Genomic DNA, 18,976 nt, shown 5'->3' on the forward strand with positions numbered 1-18,976 from the left:
CTGAGGCGAGGTGAGGTGAGAAAGAGCAGAGGTGAGATGTACCGAACGAAAGAAGTGAGTGGGGCCTCAGCCGGCAGGCTAGCCTGCGGAGCCCCTAGAGCAAGGCGGCCGCAGGGGCCCTGGGGTGCTCTGTCTCCTCGGGGTGAGAGCTGGAGCCCCGGGGCTTTGAACTGGGAGAGCCACTCTCTCCCTTCCAGGGCGAGTTTGCTCCCATTTTCACATTCCCTGCACATAGAATCAAGGTGCTTAAACTAGAGGATCCGCAGTAGAATTTCCACTGCGCAGATAGGGAGCCATCAGCCGGGCAGTGCACCCAGCTGCACCCTCGTTCAGCGAAAGCGCCCCCCCACGCTCACGCACCTCCTTCCAGATGCTGGCCACCCTGTCTGTCCTCGCCGCCTTTGCAGAGCGCTCCCTCCTCGAAACCCTTCTGTCTGCTGCATTTCTTGGGCCCTTCTGGTTGCCTCTCTGACCGTTTTTGTCTTCCTTTTTGGCTTTCTCTTTGCTTACTCCTTAAATTTTCATGTGCTTTTTGTTCGTTTGTTTTTTCCTTTCAAGATCCTGTTCTAGGGTTTGCTCTTTTCTCTCCTACACATTTTCCTCTATTGACCGTTTCTACAGACTCCGCCTCTATCTTCATGCACATGCCATACCTTCCCAGGACCTGAGCCCGTGTCTTCAGCCTATGTTTCTATTCTCTTTTGCTCCTACATAGCATTCATTTGATTACCTATTTTCCACACATTTGATACGTACATTTGAAATAATATCCATTTGACTATTACTGTTTATGTGACTCATAAGCACTGCCCTCAGGGCCTAAATGCCATTTTGTGCCCCAAACCTGCCCCTCCTTTTGTCCCTGCCTCAGGGGGTAACACAATCCTGACTATGTTCTGAACACCCTACTGCCCTCAGCAGGCGCTCAGTCCCCGAGAACTGCCGGTTCTGCAGGCCCCCTCCCTCTCCATCCCCATGCCTACCTCTCTGGTCCAGGCTGCTATAATAGCCACTACAGGTGTGTGTGTGCGTGCGTGTGTGCGTTTGTGCACACGCTCACAGCCTGCTCCAGTCTCCAACTGCACTGAAGTCTCTCTACTAGTGATTCCTGGTATGAGGTCCCTAGGTCAGCTGCATCAGCATCACCTGAGAGCTTGTTGAAATGCAAGTTCTCCAGAGCTGAAATAAACTGGGGCTCTCTGTGCTTTCACAAGCCTTCTGGGTGTCTTGCTGTTCATTAACGTCTGACGGCCTTACCAACCTCATCATCTGACTCACTTCATGTTTGTCCTACTGAACTATTGTCCTTGGCCCACCACACCAACCTCTCTCCTGCCACAGGGCCTTTGTACGTGTTGCCGCCTTCGCCTGAAACCCACTCCTCCTCACCTGGGTGGCTTCTCCTCATGTTTCTGGCTCTACTTAGATGCCCCATTCCCTGGAGAGCCTCCCCCAGAGCTCTAGTAAAAGCTTGTCCCACAGTGCTCTTTGGCAACATCTGTTTTTCATTTACCCACTTTATTGAAATTGTTGCACACTTGCCTGTCGCATCCTTTAGAAACTCCCTGAGCACCTGGACCATGTTTGTTCTACTCACCAAAGCTCTCCCAGCAACCAGGATTATTCCATGAACATAGTAGGTGATTCACAAAAAGTATTTCTGGCTCCATGCTGCTCTGTAGCTACCCCAGATTGTATCTACTCCAGAGTGGCAATTTTTCAAACTCCCTGAACCTGCACTTCTCCCTGCGCTACAGGCCTCTGCCATACCGGCTGAATCATCTGAGCTGTGACCAGGGTGTAATTCTTCAGCCATTCTTCTTCCACCCTCTCCCCCAACCATGTCAAGACAGTCAGTAATCCAGTTGAGGAAAAATTATGCAGGAGCCTGTTACTAATTAAAGAGAAGCCTAATAACTCAGCCTGGCAGAAACCGGTCAAGTCAGCTACTCCCCTCCCTTCTTTGCCAAGGCTACTCCAGATGGGCCCTCAGCTACCGGTCTTATATTTGCATCATGACCCCCTTCTGTTTCCTTTGCTCTCTCCTGGCCAGGGCTAATTGCTTGAGAGTACCTCTGTTAGTTCTCCACTGCTTCTGATCCGAACCTTCTCTACTGATGTGTAAGATTTAAGTAACGTGCTTTTCAAAGCACAATGCAGAATTCACTGTGGTGCTGTAAATGTTGGAATATCAGAGCAAGGCCCCAGGCAGAACAGAACGAGGAGCTTCTCTGTGTATTTTCTGCATACTGTCTCTACCCGCGACTTAAAAGGGGAGCCCCTACCGAGAAGAGGCTGGGAAAATAATGGTAGTTTTCACTTTTCTATAATCTTTACAGAAGCTTTCCCTCTAGTCAGCTGCGGACAGGGACAATCGTTGACTCCAAGATTATGGTATCCAAGGAGTTTTGTGTTCTTTTCATACATCCCAGGACACCCCCACAGGGCCACAGGCATCGAAGAGTAGAATGGTTGGGCAGGAGATCCCAAAGACCTTAACACAACCACCTTTTTAAGGTCTCTGATCTCTTCTACTCCTGCCCTCCATTCCTATTGTCTCTGTTCTGTCCTATAGTGTCCCCTTCATTTCCTTCTCTCTCTCCTCCTCTTACCTCCCAACTTTTCTAAATAAATTCTTATGTAGAATTCTTTTTTATAAATAGATAAAGCTGCCTTATATAAGAATATATTTATGTTCCAATGTGTAGCTTTTACTTATTAAAAATAAATGTATTCCTTTAAAAAATTAAAACTAGAATTACTATATGATCCAATAACCCCACTTCAAGGTATATATCCAAAATAATTAAAGGCAGGGTCTGGAAGAGAGGCTTGCACGCCCATGTTCAGAGCAGCATCACTCACAATGGCCAACCATGGAAGCAACCCAATGTCCATGGACAGACAAATGGATTAACAAAACGTGGACAAATGGATTCACATACCGTGAAATTGTATGTACTGGATTATTATTCAGCCTTAAAAAGGAAATAAATTCTTATACATATGTGATATAATATGGACAAACCTTGAAGACATTTTTGAACCATTTATATCATATATTCATTGATACATCACCAGTCTCTGCCTGGCCTTGAAGACATTGTTAAGTGAAATAAGCTACTCATCACAAGAAAGCAAAGAGTGTATGATTCCACTTATATGGGTTATCTAGAGGACTCAACTTCACAGAAGCAGAAGGAGTGCTGGTTTCCAAGGGATGGAGGTAGGGAAAATGGGGAGTTGTTGTTGAATGGGAATAGAATTTCAGTTCCAAAATGAAAAAGTTTTGAAGGCTGGTTTCATGACAATGAGAATATACTTAACATGGCTGAATGGTAAATTTTCTCTTACATGTATTTTGCCACACACACAAAAGGAAGTCAATATATGAGAATGAGTTTGAAGAAAACAATTATTTGAAATCTGGGGTTGTGGGTGGCCATTCATCCTTACTATTCAACATTGTACATGATTTTTTAAAAACCCTGTAGCTTAGTGACTCCCCCACAAACTTTTAAATACCTTGTCATATAATTCCAGACTATTTGCCAATTAAAGATCTCAAAAGAATATTAAATTAAATTGCAAACATAAAAATCAACCATTGCTGATGTGTTAAAATCTAATTTATATCACATTGGATTTTTTGGTCAATAGTCCTTTTTAGCATTAATTAAATGAATGTTTAAAAAACAAATTGAAAGCAAGTGTTTTATAACCCTTGCAAAACTTCTGTAAAACCCTAGAGGAATTTTGGTGAAGCACAGTTTGAACATCACTGCTCTAATAGACTGTGTTAGTCTCCCACCTTATCTCCACTTCTTCCTATCAGTTATCCACACGTCTGCTAGAGTTCTCTTTCCAAAACACACAACTGACCTTGACATTTCTCTGCTTAAATATTCTTGGCATAGCTCCATCCCTGTAACGTGGTGCTCAGCCCTAGGTGTACCTGGGTAGCAATAAAAATCACCACTCAGGACCTTCCCCGAACCAAGTGAATCTCTGAGGATGGGGTCTGAGCATATTTTGGAAGCCTCTCAAGTGTAATATGCAGCCAGAATTGTGAACAACTAAGAGGAAAGTGTACACACCCCTTAACCTGACTCACAAGACCATTGGGGTTTGATCCAATTATGTTGAACTTCAACATGGCCCCACATAACTCAGATCAAATGAGGTTCCCCAGGCACATGTGCACTCTGACCCCTTCCTCTTTCTGCTCAGGCTGCTCCCTGACCCTGGCCTCTTCATTTTACCCCCAGACAGATTGGCATGCCACCTTAAAAACACAGCTCAAGTATCTCCAATTTCATGCTGGTTCCTCCTTTTCCTAATTTCTCCCTCTCCCTTCTGATGAATGAAAATATTCTACTGTAATCATAGCTTTCTCTTTTTATCTTTCCCTCACAAACTGGCTTATTATTGGTGTGTATCCCTGGAATAAGTATCCTTACCAGGATAAATGAATGAACGAATGAAAACAGAGCATCTATCAGATTCTTAAGTAGTCTGATCACTTTACCTCTATTCCAATTCGGGTCTTGTAGAGTTTTAGACTTTAATTATCTATAATTTTTATCTCAGAAAAGTGTTGCTGCATAGTTATCACTTGATTGGACTCAAACCCAGAGGCCTCTGTAAATTCCAAGCTCATCTCACCAAACCTTCTTTTACCTGGAACTACTCTCTGGGTTCAGATGGAGAGAGTGTAGGTAAAAGGTGAAATAATCTGAGTTTATGACTGTGAGCTCTGTAGAGATTTTAAGGCTGGTTTTAGGCTGTAATTAGAAGCTTTATGACTTGCCTTTCCTGCCACTCCTTCTCCCCTCAAATTTTCCCATTTGGAATATTGCAAAGCCAACACAAAAAGGGAACTGCAGCCAAGGAGATTATAAACAGATTCAGTTTTTATCAGAGAGGGAAACATGAAAATAAGTTTAAATACCTCACCCGTAGCCGTGTAAAACACAGCCCATACCAAATAGAACCCAGTCTGGAAAATGAGTGGTGAACAGCACATCATTCAAAGACATTTATGTGAAATCACTGACATGGTGGTACTCGGGCATCTCCAATATTTCTGCTTCAGGAGTCTTAATGTACTTCATGGTGAACGCTGTGTTTGTTGTATCACTGTGTCAGTAATGGAAATGACAATGTGACTTTGCCCCACTCTCCTGCTTTGCATGCCAATATTATCCCAATTGAATCTTTCCCTGTGATTATGCAGTGGGTCTGGCTGTGCACACTCAGTATTGTGACCCAGGAGAGGCAAGTTGCTTTTAGATGCCTGCACACTTATGAGTGAGTTTTACTTTTCCCAGTGCTGTGTCCTCTGGGTCATTTTCTCCTTCACAATGATGATATTGGAAATAAACTTTAAACTAGACATTAATGGAATGGCTATTGAGCTGCACATTTTGTATCTTTGTACCTATTAATATCACAATCAACATAGCATTCCAGAGTGCCCTGCAATCATAATTGATTCAGCAAGACAATGATTTCCAACTGGCTGAGGAGCTTCTTTATGATGTGATAAAAATGCATTATGGGCAAGAGGCATAAGAATGTCAACTTGTGAATTAAACTCCTCTCCATGATGCCTATTCAAAGAAGGTAGCTTGGGGCTATGTGACTAACCCTGTTCCTTTATGACTGTCCCCAAGATGTCTGGCATCTGTGCAGAAAGTAATGCCAGACACACCTGAGAAGACCGAGTGGGATGGAAACCCCACCGACCTCTCCTCTCCAGCCAGATGCCACAGAGAAACCTGGCTCTGAAGAAAACAGTAGGATGAACCTGTTAACTGAAAAAGGTTCTCTTACAAACCATATCTTTTGATTTGGGTACAGATTTATGGCAACTGTTTGAGAAACAGATTTGGAGCCTGATATAAAATAGGATCTTTTGTCTTTCAGACACATGGAAGTTCTGTTCAGTCGGTCTGTTGTAAAGATATCTGGTTTGTTCCTGGACTTCACTAATTCTAGCAAGGTTTTGACAGTCCCTAGGGGGGTGGTTGTGGGGATATGGACAGAGTGTGGAAGACCATAGAAAATTTTGTTGGGTCTTTTAAAGGAGAAAAAAGAAACAATTGACATCCAGAGGGGGGAAAATAGAGCAAAATTTATTTTGTGTTGACGTTGCCTTATGGAGAGTGGGACCGGGTCATGACAAGGGGAGGCAGTGGTACAGAGTCAAGGAAAGAACTTGAGCTTCTGACTAATATAGATTTGGGTTTACATATCAACTCTCCCAATTATTAGCAGCTATGTGACCATAGGAGTTTAGTCATGTCATTCTGAGTTTGTTTTCTCATTTTTAAAATAGAAAAACAAGGGCTTTCTGGTTAGAGTTGTTGTGCCTCTGAGATAGCATGGGCAAAGTCCCAAAGTGTAGCAAGTGTAAAATCAACAGTAGTCTTATTCTGTACTGATGTTGTTGTTGAGGAGAGATTATTAAAATAAGATCACCTGCATGTGGACGTAGGGGAGTGTGTGGGTAGGACTTAGAAACTTAGTTCAGAGAGGGTAAGTGTCCAAGATGGGAGGCTAATGATGGAGAGGGGTCAGATCTGAGTGGTGGGCAAATATGCATATGCCTCAGCATCTGAGGGTATAAATCCCAGCACAAAGGTGTCAAGGGCTGAAACAGGGTGAGGTGGGTGAGTTGAAGATGAGTCCAGACACATTCTCAGGGTCATCATTCTCCACCACGCTGCTTGTGAAAGCCCACGATTCCCGGCCTGAGGTGTTCTGGTGATGAAACTCAGCACAGACATGCAGTGCTGCTGATTTGCTGAATGGACAGTATCAGTAAGGAACATTTATCTTCTCAGTCTTTATTATGAAATGGGGAAGGACTCATGCTGCTTGCCATCCTGTGAAAGTTTTATTGGACTACAGCTAAGAATGGGGCAGACCTTGGGCTCTTCAGGGAGGTGACATATAGAACTGGGGTGAGCAAGTGTTGGACTACCAGGATGCAAGCCAGGACGACTCATTCATCAACTCAAGTAAATGACTTCCCCAAATTTAAATCAGGGGTAGTAATGCCCACCTGCCTACTGTATGGATGTTATGGGGTCAAAGTCAAAGAGAGGCAATAGATGATAAAGCACATTGTAAACTAAACCATCATATGAGGATATGAGAAATTTTTAATGTGTCCAAACACTTTTTTTAGCTGTGATATCCATCTGAAACCTGACAGCCTCATCATATTGATGTATTGATTTTTGTTTCTTTTTGCAAATATGTGACCTCTAAGGTAAAGAACTAGAAGACACAACTTATTCACTATTCAAATAGATACTTGTATTCACTATCTCTATATTAGCCTAGTAAAAAACTTCATCAGGGGTGTGTTCTTGGAAATGAGAGGTACCAACAAAAATTTTCCATACAAGAAGCGAGTGACAAATGAAATCCCTTGAATGATACTGATGAATTTTATATTATTTACTTTATTCTGCAAGTTGGTATCTCAATCAGTAGAATTCATTCATTCATTTATTCATGCATCCCTTTTTTAGTGTTTTTATGTGTTCATATTCCCCTTTTATATCTATACTCATGAAATAATGACTACAGTTGACAATTTCCAAATCAATTTCTCTAGGCACAGCTTCCCCCTTAAATACCCATCTGACTACAATGCAGCTCTGTTTGAGGGTCTAACCTCAAATTCAAACCTCTGAGACCGAATTTCCAATTTGCTACCATCTCCTGTAAATGTGCTCCTCCTCCTCCATCTCAATAAATGGCTACTCCATTTTCCCAATTGCTCTGACCCCAAACTTGGGGGTGGGTGGGTGACCCTTGATTTCTTTCTGTCATGCTCTATGTGAATTCATCAGCAAATTCTGTTGGCTCTAGTTTCAAAATATATCCTGAATCTGACTACTTCCTACTCTCTCCACACTAATTTCTGGCTCAGATTAGTGTATTTCTTCTTAATTGTTTTCTCTACTTCTGCTCTTCTCATACTTTCCCACTCCCACAGACCATTCTCACAACAGCAGCCAGGGTGAACTCTATGTTAAAACACAAAACAGTTTATGTCAGTCTTGCTATCATCCTTCCAGTGAGGCTCCATCTTACTCAGAGTATAAGGTCTTCCACAATTTCCTGGTTTTTACCTCCCATCTTATTTTCTAATATTCTTCCCTACGTTCACTTTGCTCTTGCCTCAGTGGCTTCCCTGCTATTGATCAAACATGCCAGGGCATATTGGGATGTAAAAAGAGAAGAAGGAGGGCAGTGTCTTCAAAGTCATGTTCTCAAATAACAGCATGATTGGGATTTCAGTGTCTCTGGGGGTAAGCTTATACTAAGCTTTAGACTTAGCCAGGTGACGAATGGTCTTGTATGCCATTGCCAAGACATTGGACTTTTTCCCAAGTAATGGGGAGCCAGTAAAGAGTTTCAGGGAAAGGAGGGATATAGTGAGATTTGCATTTTAAGAAGTTAGAGTGGAAGAAGTATTGAAATGGGTAGGTTGACCTCTTGGGGGGACATGGTAATGGCATAGACAAGAGACATTAAAGCCCCACCCATTGCAGTTTCTTTGCAAATAAAAGATTATCGAGAGTATCTCAGGAAGTAGAAGATGACACACTATAGATATTAAATAACCATTGGTTAAGGAAAATAAACATTGGTAAAAATCAATAGAATAAATGTTTGTTACCAGATGTTGTTCAGAGTAAATAGACCACTGAGAAAAATTCAGATCAGTGACTCAAAAAACTTAGAAATCAATTTTGGAACCTCAGCTTATTCAACAAAAAGGCAGACTCATACAGGATCAAATCATGTAATGTGATGCAGCGTTCTCCAGCCAGACTGTACAGCATATTTAATTGTGGGTTTCAACATAGATCTCATTCGATTGCCCCTCCAGGGGGAACTGGGTCAGGTGACATATGACTTCTTACTGGTTTGCTTGTTTTATTAGACACCTTTTTCATTTCTGGTACTTGCTCCCAGATGTATCATTTTCCATTTTACACGTCATAAATATGTACCTAAATATTTTAAAAGTTTCTCCAGGTTGAACGTGTGCTTTTCAGTGGATAAGAGCTCAACCTACAAAGTATCTAAGGTAATAAACTGTTCTGGCCTTCAAGCTTAAGTTAACCCAAATAGCATCAGGAATAGCATGTTTGAATTGGTAGGTGCCTTAGAGATCACTGATAGTACACCCACTGCAACTCTACAGCACCTCTTTTATTTATAAAAAAAGAAATTAAGTGGCAAAGGGGCATGCAAAACCTTATACCTTTCGTGGCCAAAACATTTGGAAAGCACAAATAGTGTTTTCTGAGGCCATATGACAGCAAAGGAGTCCATGAAGAAAGAAAAGGACTTTGGTGTTCGTTAGAAGCCCTAGAGAGCAGGTCAGCAAGATAGGCCCTTCTTGTGGAGATTCTGACTCTCCTTCACTCTCAAAAATACCTCCCAGCCATGATGCTCATAGACACGATCTATGTAACACACTTTGAGAAGGACTTAAATTAGACAAAATACACAGGCACAAACCATGAATTAATTTATCAAAACATATTGACCTTCCAGGACTACAGCATTACCCAGATTTTAAGCTAATAGACACTACTTAAAAAAACTTCTTTACTAACAGCTCTACTTATGGAAAATACACATAGACAATCATGAGCCCTTCATAGCTGATAACAACATTACATGCTAATTGCATATCCGGCTATCCCTTTCCAGAAATTTGAGTATCAAGCTCTCCTAATTTTGATGCATTTCACATATGTGTCATTCCTTAAGAGAGTTGGAGATAACCATAAACATCAAGTGATGTCTGTGTACTCAATGAACCTCTCCTTAGGAAACCAGATGTGAACACTGCTTGGAGGAAGGCAGAGGCTGATCAGTATTACCTACATGTGCCATCTAGGACTCTTGGTTTCCCAGAATCTGAAATAATGTAGTCAAACAAAGCCTTCTAAAATGCTGAGGGTTGAGTGAGAGAGATCACAACTTATGTAGCCTGAACATGATATACAGCTACTGGTGTGATTAAGATAATTCAAGCCCTTCATAAATATTGCCAGTAAGAGAAAAAAGGAAAAAAAAAGGCCTGTGAAAAACAATCTATGCTACAGATGTGAGGGGGATGGATTCTTTGGCTTTGCATGAAATATACAAACTTGAATTGGGTTATTATAAAATAAAGATTGCATAGGACTGAAACAGACTTTAGAAATCATTGAATCCAGTAATTTTCCCTCCAAAAATTAGCTGCAGAATTCTTTATTCAACCAAAGTTTTATATAGAACCCCCAAATATAAAAAGATAAAGGCAGAACTGCTCGGCATGAAGCCAGGGTGTAGGCAAAGGCTGGACCTGATCCTCTCAACATGCCGACTGGCAGACCTGATGACCTACATCACAGTCTAGGGTTTTGAAGGAGAGAGAAGGGGTGCTGCCTCCTCCCAGGAAGGTCCAGGGCTGAACAACAACAAAAACATTTTTGGAGGAAGTGGAAGCCACATGTTTCTCATTTATGTGTACCGTGAAGCTCCCTGGGTAGAGTTCACAGTTCCAGAAAAACACACGAATGCTAAAGAAGGGAAAGCAATGAATACCTGATGATCAGTGCAATTCAAAGACTGGGGTGTGGAACAGTCCGCTCTTCCTTTTGACAGACCCATATATGCGTCAACTCCTTGAATTTTTATCAATTTTAACCACTGTGTATTGATTGTATGTGGAGAAGTTTGAGGTCTTTCTCTGGTAGTACTCAGATCAGTGGGACTGACTGTGAAAATGAGAATGACTTTAGATGAAGACCCATCAGAGGGGATTCATGAGATATTAGTTTCTTCTCCATTCTAAATTGCACCATTTTTTATAAGTTTCCTTGGGAGAATTATGAAGTAATTTGCTTTCAGTCACTAATCTTATGTTCTGGGTTTATCAGTGTCTCATGAAATACCATAGGACACTTTGAAATAAAATTCATAGACTTGCTTTTTCTTTCATTCAAATAGGGACTAGGAGGTCTCTGTTTGGGGAAGAAAGGGCATACTAGCTCTCTCCCAAAACTGTATGTGCAGTGCAATTTTCACTCCAATTTAACATGAATGAGAATGTTAGATGGAAGTAGGGTGGCTCAGGGCTTGGACATTGAAATCACTCTCTGGGGTTAAGTACTGTTTTCACCAATTACAAGCCGTGTAACTCTGGGCAAGTTGCTAAATGACTCTGTGCCTTAATTTTAACTGCAGATGGAAGATAAGAATAGTGCTTATTTCATAGTATTGTGAAGCTGAAACAAGATAATGCATAAAGCTCTTGGTGAAGTGCCCAGCACATTAGACAGCTCTTAATAAGTTTCAGCTATTATTATTTCCAAGTACTGGGGAAATGCATGATTTTTTCCCCCCTCAGTCTTTCCTCTAATTTTTATGTGATTATGTTACATGCCATGTTATGACAGAAATTAAAGTTATGTAATAAAATAATACAAATTTTTGAAAATTGATAATTTAGTAATTTTGAAAAGCTCCTCTCTTTCCCAAATCCATCAACCAAAATGATGTTCAGTTTTTAAATAGAATAATGTATATATGTAAAGGAAGTAAGTGGATAAGACAAATGGACAGATAAAATTGCTGCACCTACCCTTCTTGAAAATATCCATTTTCTCTCCTTTCCTCTTTCTATTTCTCCCTGACCTTCTAGCACTAAACAAGAGAGGGAAGGAAGAACAGCAAAAGGAAGAATGAGCACTGTTAGGTGCAATTTCTCTGGTTAAACCTTCCCAAGTCTCGGTGGAATGACATTGTCATATCCTGCCAACCCTCCCCTCCCACCATCCTGCATTTGGGCCAGTTATTTTTTTTGTATTGATATGGAAACAGACCTTACTTGATCTCACCTCTTTGTAGGTTTAGACAAGGAGGTCATAAAAAGAAGTCCCAGGTCGTAAGAACAACTTAAAATGCTATGACTTTCTTTGGGCCTCTTGCTTTAGGGAATGGCAGAATGAAGTTCTGTGACCAAGCTTCCATGTGGCCCTGCCACTCCATTCAGGAACCAGCAAGTATTTATTGAATGGCTAGTCGAGGCCCAGGTTATGAAACTGACCTGGATGGGTCACTGCCCTTCCAGATGGACTCACACTGTCCCTTTTCAGGTGTGAGTGGACCCTGGCTGGGCTCAGTTCAGTGAGAGCTGTAGCCTGAATCCCTGAGATGTGTGGCTGTCTCCAGCCACGGTGATTGATTGCCTGTGGGGAGTAGGGGTGGGATTGCCTGCGGGATACGGAGGCATATCCATTTGAATCTTGGCACAGGCTTCTGTGTTTGGATGTGGGCTCAGGTAGAACTAAGCACGCTGGTAAAATGAATGATTTTTATTGCTTCTGTCAGAAATCTGGTGTCTGGAAACCTGCTATTGACCTGACTGGAGGGCTTGGAAGACAAAGCTGGGCTGTTGGAATGTTGGAGTAAAAACCTATTACATTTGTTTCATAATGAGCTTGTATTTTAAATAATTTTCTTTTTAAATGAACTTACCCTTCTTTTTACTAAGGGGCCTTTTTTTTTTCTTTTTTTTTTTTTTTTTTTAAAAAAAGGTCCCTTAACTCTAGAAGATAGTTAAAAAAACCCCAACCTAAATAAATATGTAGTATTTTATTTGAGCCTGAGGGGAATCGCTTTATTCGTATAGGCTCTGTTTGGCCACTTAATCGTTGTGTGATCTGAATATTTATTAGCTGTTGAGCACTTTCCTTGTGCCAGGCCCTGTGCTACGTGTTTTATATCCATGACCTCATAGATCACTCATAAATCAGTCCTTTGCATAGATCCTCATGTTTTCTCCACGAGGAGCCTGATGCTTAGACTGGAGCAGTATTTGCCTAAGGGCCTATAAAAGTGTGATGATTCTGGGTAACTGAGAGTCAGTGTCTTCAAATGTGAAATAAAATGTGTAATAGCTACCTCCCAGGGTGTGTGTCATGAATAAATGAAGATGCATATGCACACACTCATATGACATGTGTGTGTGTATGTAATTATAAATTCAAAAATTAAAGATTATATATATGTATGTGTTTCTGGTAAAAATAAACATTTAATAAATAGCATTTTAACAGGGGTGTCCTTTCTCAAAGATCAGTTTACCTCCGTAGAGAAATATGTGGTGAGAAATAAATAAAGAAGCTTTCATTTGAGGTTTGTAACATACTCTTAGGCAGAGTTTCAATTACAGTACTTTCTGCCATCTCCCTGCTTAAAGGTTTCTGGAAACTGTTTCTCTTTCCCATTAGTTAAATGAATTATTCACTGATTGGACTCTTTTGTTTTTAGCTCCGGTGATGGTGGCAGGAATTTTACCTTCTCATTCAACTTCTAGTTGGAATGCAACCCTTTTCTATCTGGGTGCTTTTCCCTCTAGGCTGTGAACTCCTTTAAGGCAGGGACTGAATTTGGTCAAGGTCACATTCCCTGGTCCGGTCAGATGCTCTTCCACCTGCCATCTTCCAGTGGGGTCAGGCAGAGTCACTAGAATACTTCCCAAACAAAGGTCACTAGAAAACATAGTCAACCCACCAAATTCTGTTTGTTGAGGGAGAAAGATCTTTGGATTCCAGGGTTTTTCTTCCACCCTCTATTTCCCAACATTTCCCAGGCCTTAGCTCAGGCTGGGATAATTCATCTCTGCTGGAAAATTTATTAGAGGTTATCTGTTAAAAACGGTTAAATAAATATTTTTCCTAGTAGATAGAAAAATGTAGTACAAACCCCAAGGAAGTTAACGTCATATAACAGCAGAGGAACAGGCACGTAGACCAATGGAGCAGAACAGAGTGGAGATCATGCCCTCCATTCCAGTACAATGTTTATACGATGAATGTGGCATTTCCAACCAGGAAGGGAGGGAGAGGCTATTTTCTTATACCCATTTGGAGAAAAATAGAAAGAATATTGAACTCATATCATTCAAAACAAATTGTAGGTAAATTAAAATTCTGAACACAAGAAACTATATTCTCCTAGATAAAGGATAGGAGAATGATTTTATAATCTCAACATCAAACCCTAAAACCATAAGGGAAAAGATTGACATGTTAATATTAAAAAATATTCCAGAACATGTTAACAATGGCCACTTCTACTCACGGTAATGCAAAGGACATGTAGTCATATATTACTTAGACTATGCAAAAACATTAAAAAGAAATATGTTTAGAAAATATATTTGTGATCTATCTATCTATCTATCTATCTATCTATCTATCTATCTATCAATCATCTATCTATCTATCATCTATCTATATCTATCTATCATCTATCTATCATCTATCTATCAATCTATCTATCTATCTATCTATCTATCTATCATCTATCTATCTATCTATCATCTATCTATCATCTATCTATCTATCATCTATCTATCTGTCATCTATCTCTATCTATCTATCTATCTATCTATCTATCTATCTATCTATCTATCTATCTATCTATCTATCTATCATCTATCTATCTATCTATCTATCATCATCTATCATCTATCTATCTATCTATCTATCTATCTATCTATCTATCTATCTATCTATCTATCTATCATCTATCTATCTATCTATCTATCTATCATCATCTATCATCTATCTATCTATCTATCTATCTATCTATCTATCTATCTATCTATCTATCTATCTATCTATCTATCATCTATCTATCATCTATCTATCTATCTATCTATCTATCTATCATCTATCTATCTATCTATCTATCTATCTATCTATCTATCTATCTATCATCATCATCATCTATCATCTATCTAATCTATCTATCTGAAAAAAATAAGGTAGGATCTTTAACCATAACACAATTTTACCTTGTACCAGCTCTACTTATTTTATTAGTAGAGATTATTTTTTTCATCTTTGGTCATGCGCTTCTGGAACAGCCCACATCTCCTACCCCTTTCTCACCTTCTGAGAAAAACTATAACATAACTGACACCCTTCAAAAATTGATTTTTAAAAACCCAGAATTTATTTTAAGCTGAAATAAAATGTTGACCAAAATAGACTATCCTCAGACTCTCTGTTTGATGTGTAACCACATTTACTATTTTTTTCCTGTCCAATGGCATATCGCAGAATTTATTTTTAATTTAGATCTCTGCTGGTGTTTGCAGCTGGAAATCATTTCCATCTCCCGTTTAGGCAGGAGAAAGTCAGGGTTGGAAGAAAACTTAGAATTCATCCGGTCCAATCCCCCATTCTAAGCTTGAACTCCTCCACAAGGCCCCTCTTGCTCCATGAATGTGCCCCAGTCTGTGGAAAAGACAAAGAGCACAGAGCATGGAGCACAGAGTAGAGAAACAGCAGGAAGGGGAGCTGTGGCAATCCTCACGCCCTGAAACCTTGCTAGGCTTTATGTGCCACGCTACCATACAGGAAAAAAAGTCAGTTAAAGATTGTTTCATAAAAGGTCTTTCTTTCCGGATGGGACTTCTGTTCCACCATACGGACTAAGTAATAAGCTTACATGGCGGTGCTGGAACATTTATGAGAATGAATCATTCCTAAATTATCAACTCACATTACCATATAAATGATCACTTTTGCTTTCTCTCCCAATAGTGCTATAATCTCTAATTAAGCAGTTTATACATGTTTAAGCCAGGCTACAGTGCCCCAGAAAACTAGCGCTATATTGCTTTAATAATAAAAAGGCAAAATTGCTCAGACAGCTTTCACCGGATGCGTAAGTCTCTGGGTCAAGTCCCAGTCGGTCCACCCTGAATCTGCAAGGAAAACCAGTCAGTCTGAACCCTGGATGTGGTCTTGTATGATGTGTCCAGACTTGGTATATTCAAAGACCCAGTTCAAATTGCTGACGATTAAATCTTCCCCCAGTCTCTGACTCTCTCCTCTTCCCAACCCTAAAAACTCCTCCTGTAAGAATCTGGGTTTCTAGACAAGAAAATAAATGGAAAATGGAAAATAATGATCCTACCTTTGATGTATGGTGGCCATGACATGGACAATTAAAAAGAAGTTCTCTAGTCTAGTGAAAAGAATGGCTAATGTAATAGTTTGGGCTTAAGTGATGCAGGCGGCTCTGTGGATAAAAGAAAAAAAAGAAATGACCCTGAGGGGGGGAAAATAGACCTTCATAAATGTCATCATGCATCATGTGGGACAAAAGAGCCAGTGAAATTAGAGTTTGTATAAGTGTATTATGCTGATGCTGTTTTCAACAAGTTCTGCCAAAGTCCTAAAACCACAAGCACTTTTAGAGTTGATAATTGCCTGGAGAGATTATCTGCTTTCTGTTCACTGCAATCTAAGTGAGGGAAAGAGGATCCTGTCCAGAGAGTTTTAATTGGCCCGAAAGCCTTAATCAGATGATGAATCTTCCTCTGTGGACCCCTCTCTCAGTCTGTCAAGAGGAGCCCTGCTGCTAAATCTGAAATGGTTGGCAAACACTCCTTGTTAGAAGTAAGGGCATTGTAGAAAGGTGCACACAAATACAATATTCAAACAATGGCTCTGCCTCAGATGGTTTCTGTTTGTTTGTTTTTTGAAGATCAGGATGGAGTGAGATATTAGTCTTCTGTCACTGGAACAAGCAGGTATAAGAATCAACTCACCCTTCTAGCAAGAGAGTGCATTTGCGTGGGTTCTGCCTACTTGATGTTAATATAGTAGAAAGCTGAATGTCTGGTGTAAAATAAGAAATAGGGATACTTTTTTTTTTTTTTTTTAATTACAAACTTTGGATCTGGGAGAGGGAAGAGGGAGAGGGAACGTGAGACTGAGCAGGCTCTCTCTTGCAACATCAGAACAACCAGTGCCTGGGGCAGAGAGCCCGGCAACGTCTTCCACTGAGCCTCACCCATTTATCTTAGCCTATAAATGTAAGACTCCTCTAATACTCCAACCTTGGACCTATTTCTTGTTCTTGTTCCTGGATTTTTATGGTAGACAGTGAGCTACTCTGGAGTCACTAAGCATGTCTTTTGGCTGGGAGGCAAGACCACGAGCCACCCCTTTCATCGCCTTCCTGAAGCGGAGGCGCTAACCCCTTCCTTCAGCCAGGACAGCCTCTTGGCTGGCTGCCTCTTGTCTTCTGCGGATCTCCTTTGCTAGTTCTCTTGCAGAAGTTGGACATCACAAAACATCACAAGAATAACACAGTTTCTGGTTAAATAAGGGATTTCAACCCAGGTTTTCCTGGCCCCTGGGGGCAGATGGTTTAAGGTGGAGCAACCCAGACCCCAGGTTTCAGGCTCTCCCCCCGCCACTGTATCATTCTCAGCCATGAGAACAGATAATTATTATGGCGAGAAGTGAACAGCCTGTTTGGAAACTCAAAGAAAGGAGTTTCAGAGTTTTCTGAGTGCTCTTATGCCCATTATCTCAAAATGGTCCATGAAGAGAATAGGGTAGACATTATTTCCACTCTTATAAATGAGAATTCTGGGCCTCAGCAAGGTTAAGTAACTTTCCAGAATTACACAGCTAGTGAATTTTAGCCTTGAGAAGAAAATTTATCTTCTGCTTCCAAATTCTATCCTCTTGAGATCATCATGGTGAAATATCCAACCAAAGGCAAATCATTATTTTAACATTTTGTGACTCAGTCATATTTGAAAATAATAGCTCAAGTTTCTGAAATGAGTATTGACGATTACATAAGATCATCTCCAATTACTGAATTAAATAATGTTTTTGATAAATTCTCAGTGAAAGAGACTGAAACCATTATTGAGTTTCTTTTTTATATTTGTATAACTTAATTCTGGTTTAGATGAGAAAATAAGATTTAGCCAATGGTTAGTATCAGATTAGCCAACGATTATAGTGTAATTGCTTACATTACCTTGTGAAATGAAATAGTAAGTGGATCATATTTTACATGTCCAATTATCTTGTACATACAATAGCAATTTTTGTGATAATTTTTTATTTCGGAGATAGGCATTTTAATATGTATTAGTAGCTTTAAGGTAGCTGTTTCATCCATCAAATAATGTACATTTAAGATTGCCCTTAAAGTTCTAAGCCATATTTTATACTGGCCTCAACGCACATTAGTTCTCTTTCCTCCTATAATCAATTGGACATATAGAAAGTTATTCCATTTTGAAAGAAGACTAAGATTATTGAGTGCTTATTTTGTGCCCCAATTTTTACATACATCATCTCTTTCAATCATACATTTTACCATTGAAGAGCTGGGTTTCAGAAAAGTTAAATAACTTCCTTATTTATGGCCACTCAACTGTTTATTGGTAAAAATAATATTTATTCCACGTCTTTTCTGTGTACCATGATGCTTCCCAAGAGAACTTATTGTTTAATTTTTATAAATATACATATAAACAAAATCATATAAACAAAACAAAGCCTTCCTCTTTCTAGAAGGTCTAAAGGAGACATAGAAAAATGAATGTAGAAAAAAGTTCACTTGCAGGAAAAAGCTCAGTGTAATTTCACTTGTGAATAAAATTAGGGATGAGGTGCTTTTTCTGTTTTGTTTTGTTGTTGTTGTTTTGTTTTTGCTTAATCCCTTCACCTTTTTCACTCAGCTTCCCAACCCCCCTCCCTTCTAAGAGCTGATAGTCTGTTTTCTGTATTGTAAGTTAATTCCTCATAGCTCATAATAGCTAGTACATATCTTTTAAATCTGATTTGTTAATTTTAAACTTGTTTGAGAGGAGAACTGGTATGATAACTTAGCAGCCTTGACACATTTTGCTTACAGTATTATGACATAACCCACTACGACACCACGCCACTCACTGCTCTTCTGCTCACAGGATAACCACACAGTCAAAGTGAGCATCTCCTCCCTCCCCACTCACAGTCATTCTTATTACGTATTTTAATATTCTCATAGCAGTTATCACCAGCTGAATTTATCTTGCTTGTCTATTGTCTTACTTTTATTATTGTCTCTCCCAACT

At 40.0% G+C, this 18,976-nt stretch overlaps 1 protein-coding gene across 4 annotated transcripts in view; it reads right to left on the bottom strand.

Annotated features, from left to right (window-relative positions):
- The window catches only part of KCNMB2 (potassium calcium-activated channel subfamily M regulatory beta subunit 2), a 206,455-nt gene that overhangs the window by 151,087 nt on the left and 36,392 nt on the right, over positions 1-18,976 (bottom strand). Inside the window, exon 2 of one of the 4 annotated variants that reach the window (XM_087818304.1) lies at positions 16,021-16,125. The exons of 2 other annotated variants lie outside the window; for them this stretch is intronic. In XM_087818304.1, coding sequence (XP_087674430.1) covers positions 16,021-16,040 — 20 coding nt within the window. In that variant the 5' untranslated portion in view covers positions 16,041-16,125. Of the gene's footprint in view, positions 1-13,794; positions 14,008-16,020; positions 16,126-18,976 lie in introns of those variants that run through there. One more of the 4 variants, XM_016218048.2, reaches the window with a different exon arrangement.

This window comes from Miniopterus natalensis, chromosome 6 (assembly GCF_054644295.1).
Source record: "Miniopterus natalensis isolate mMinNat1 chromosome 6, mMinNat1.hap1, whole genome shotgun sequence".
Classification (NCBI taxonomy): Eukaryota; Metazoa; Chordata; class Mammalia; order Chiroptera; family Miniopteridae; genus Miniopterus; species Miniopterus natalensis.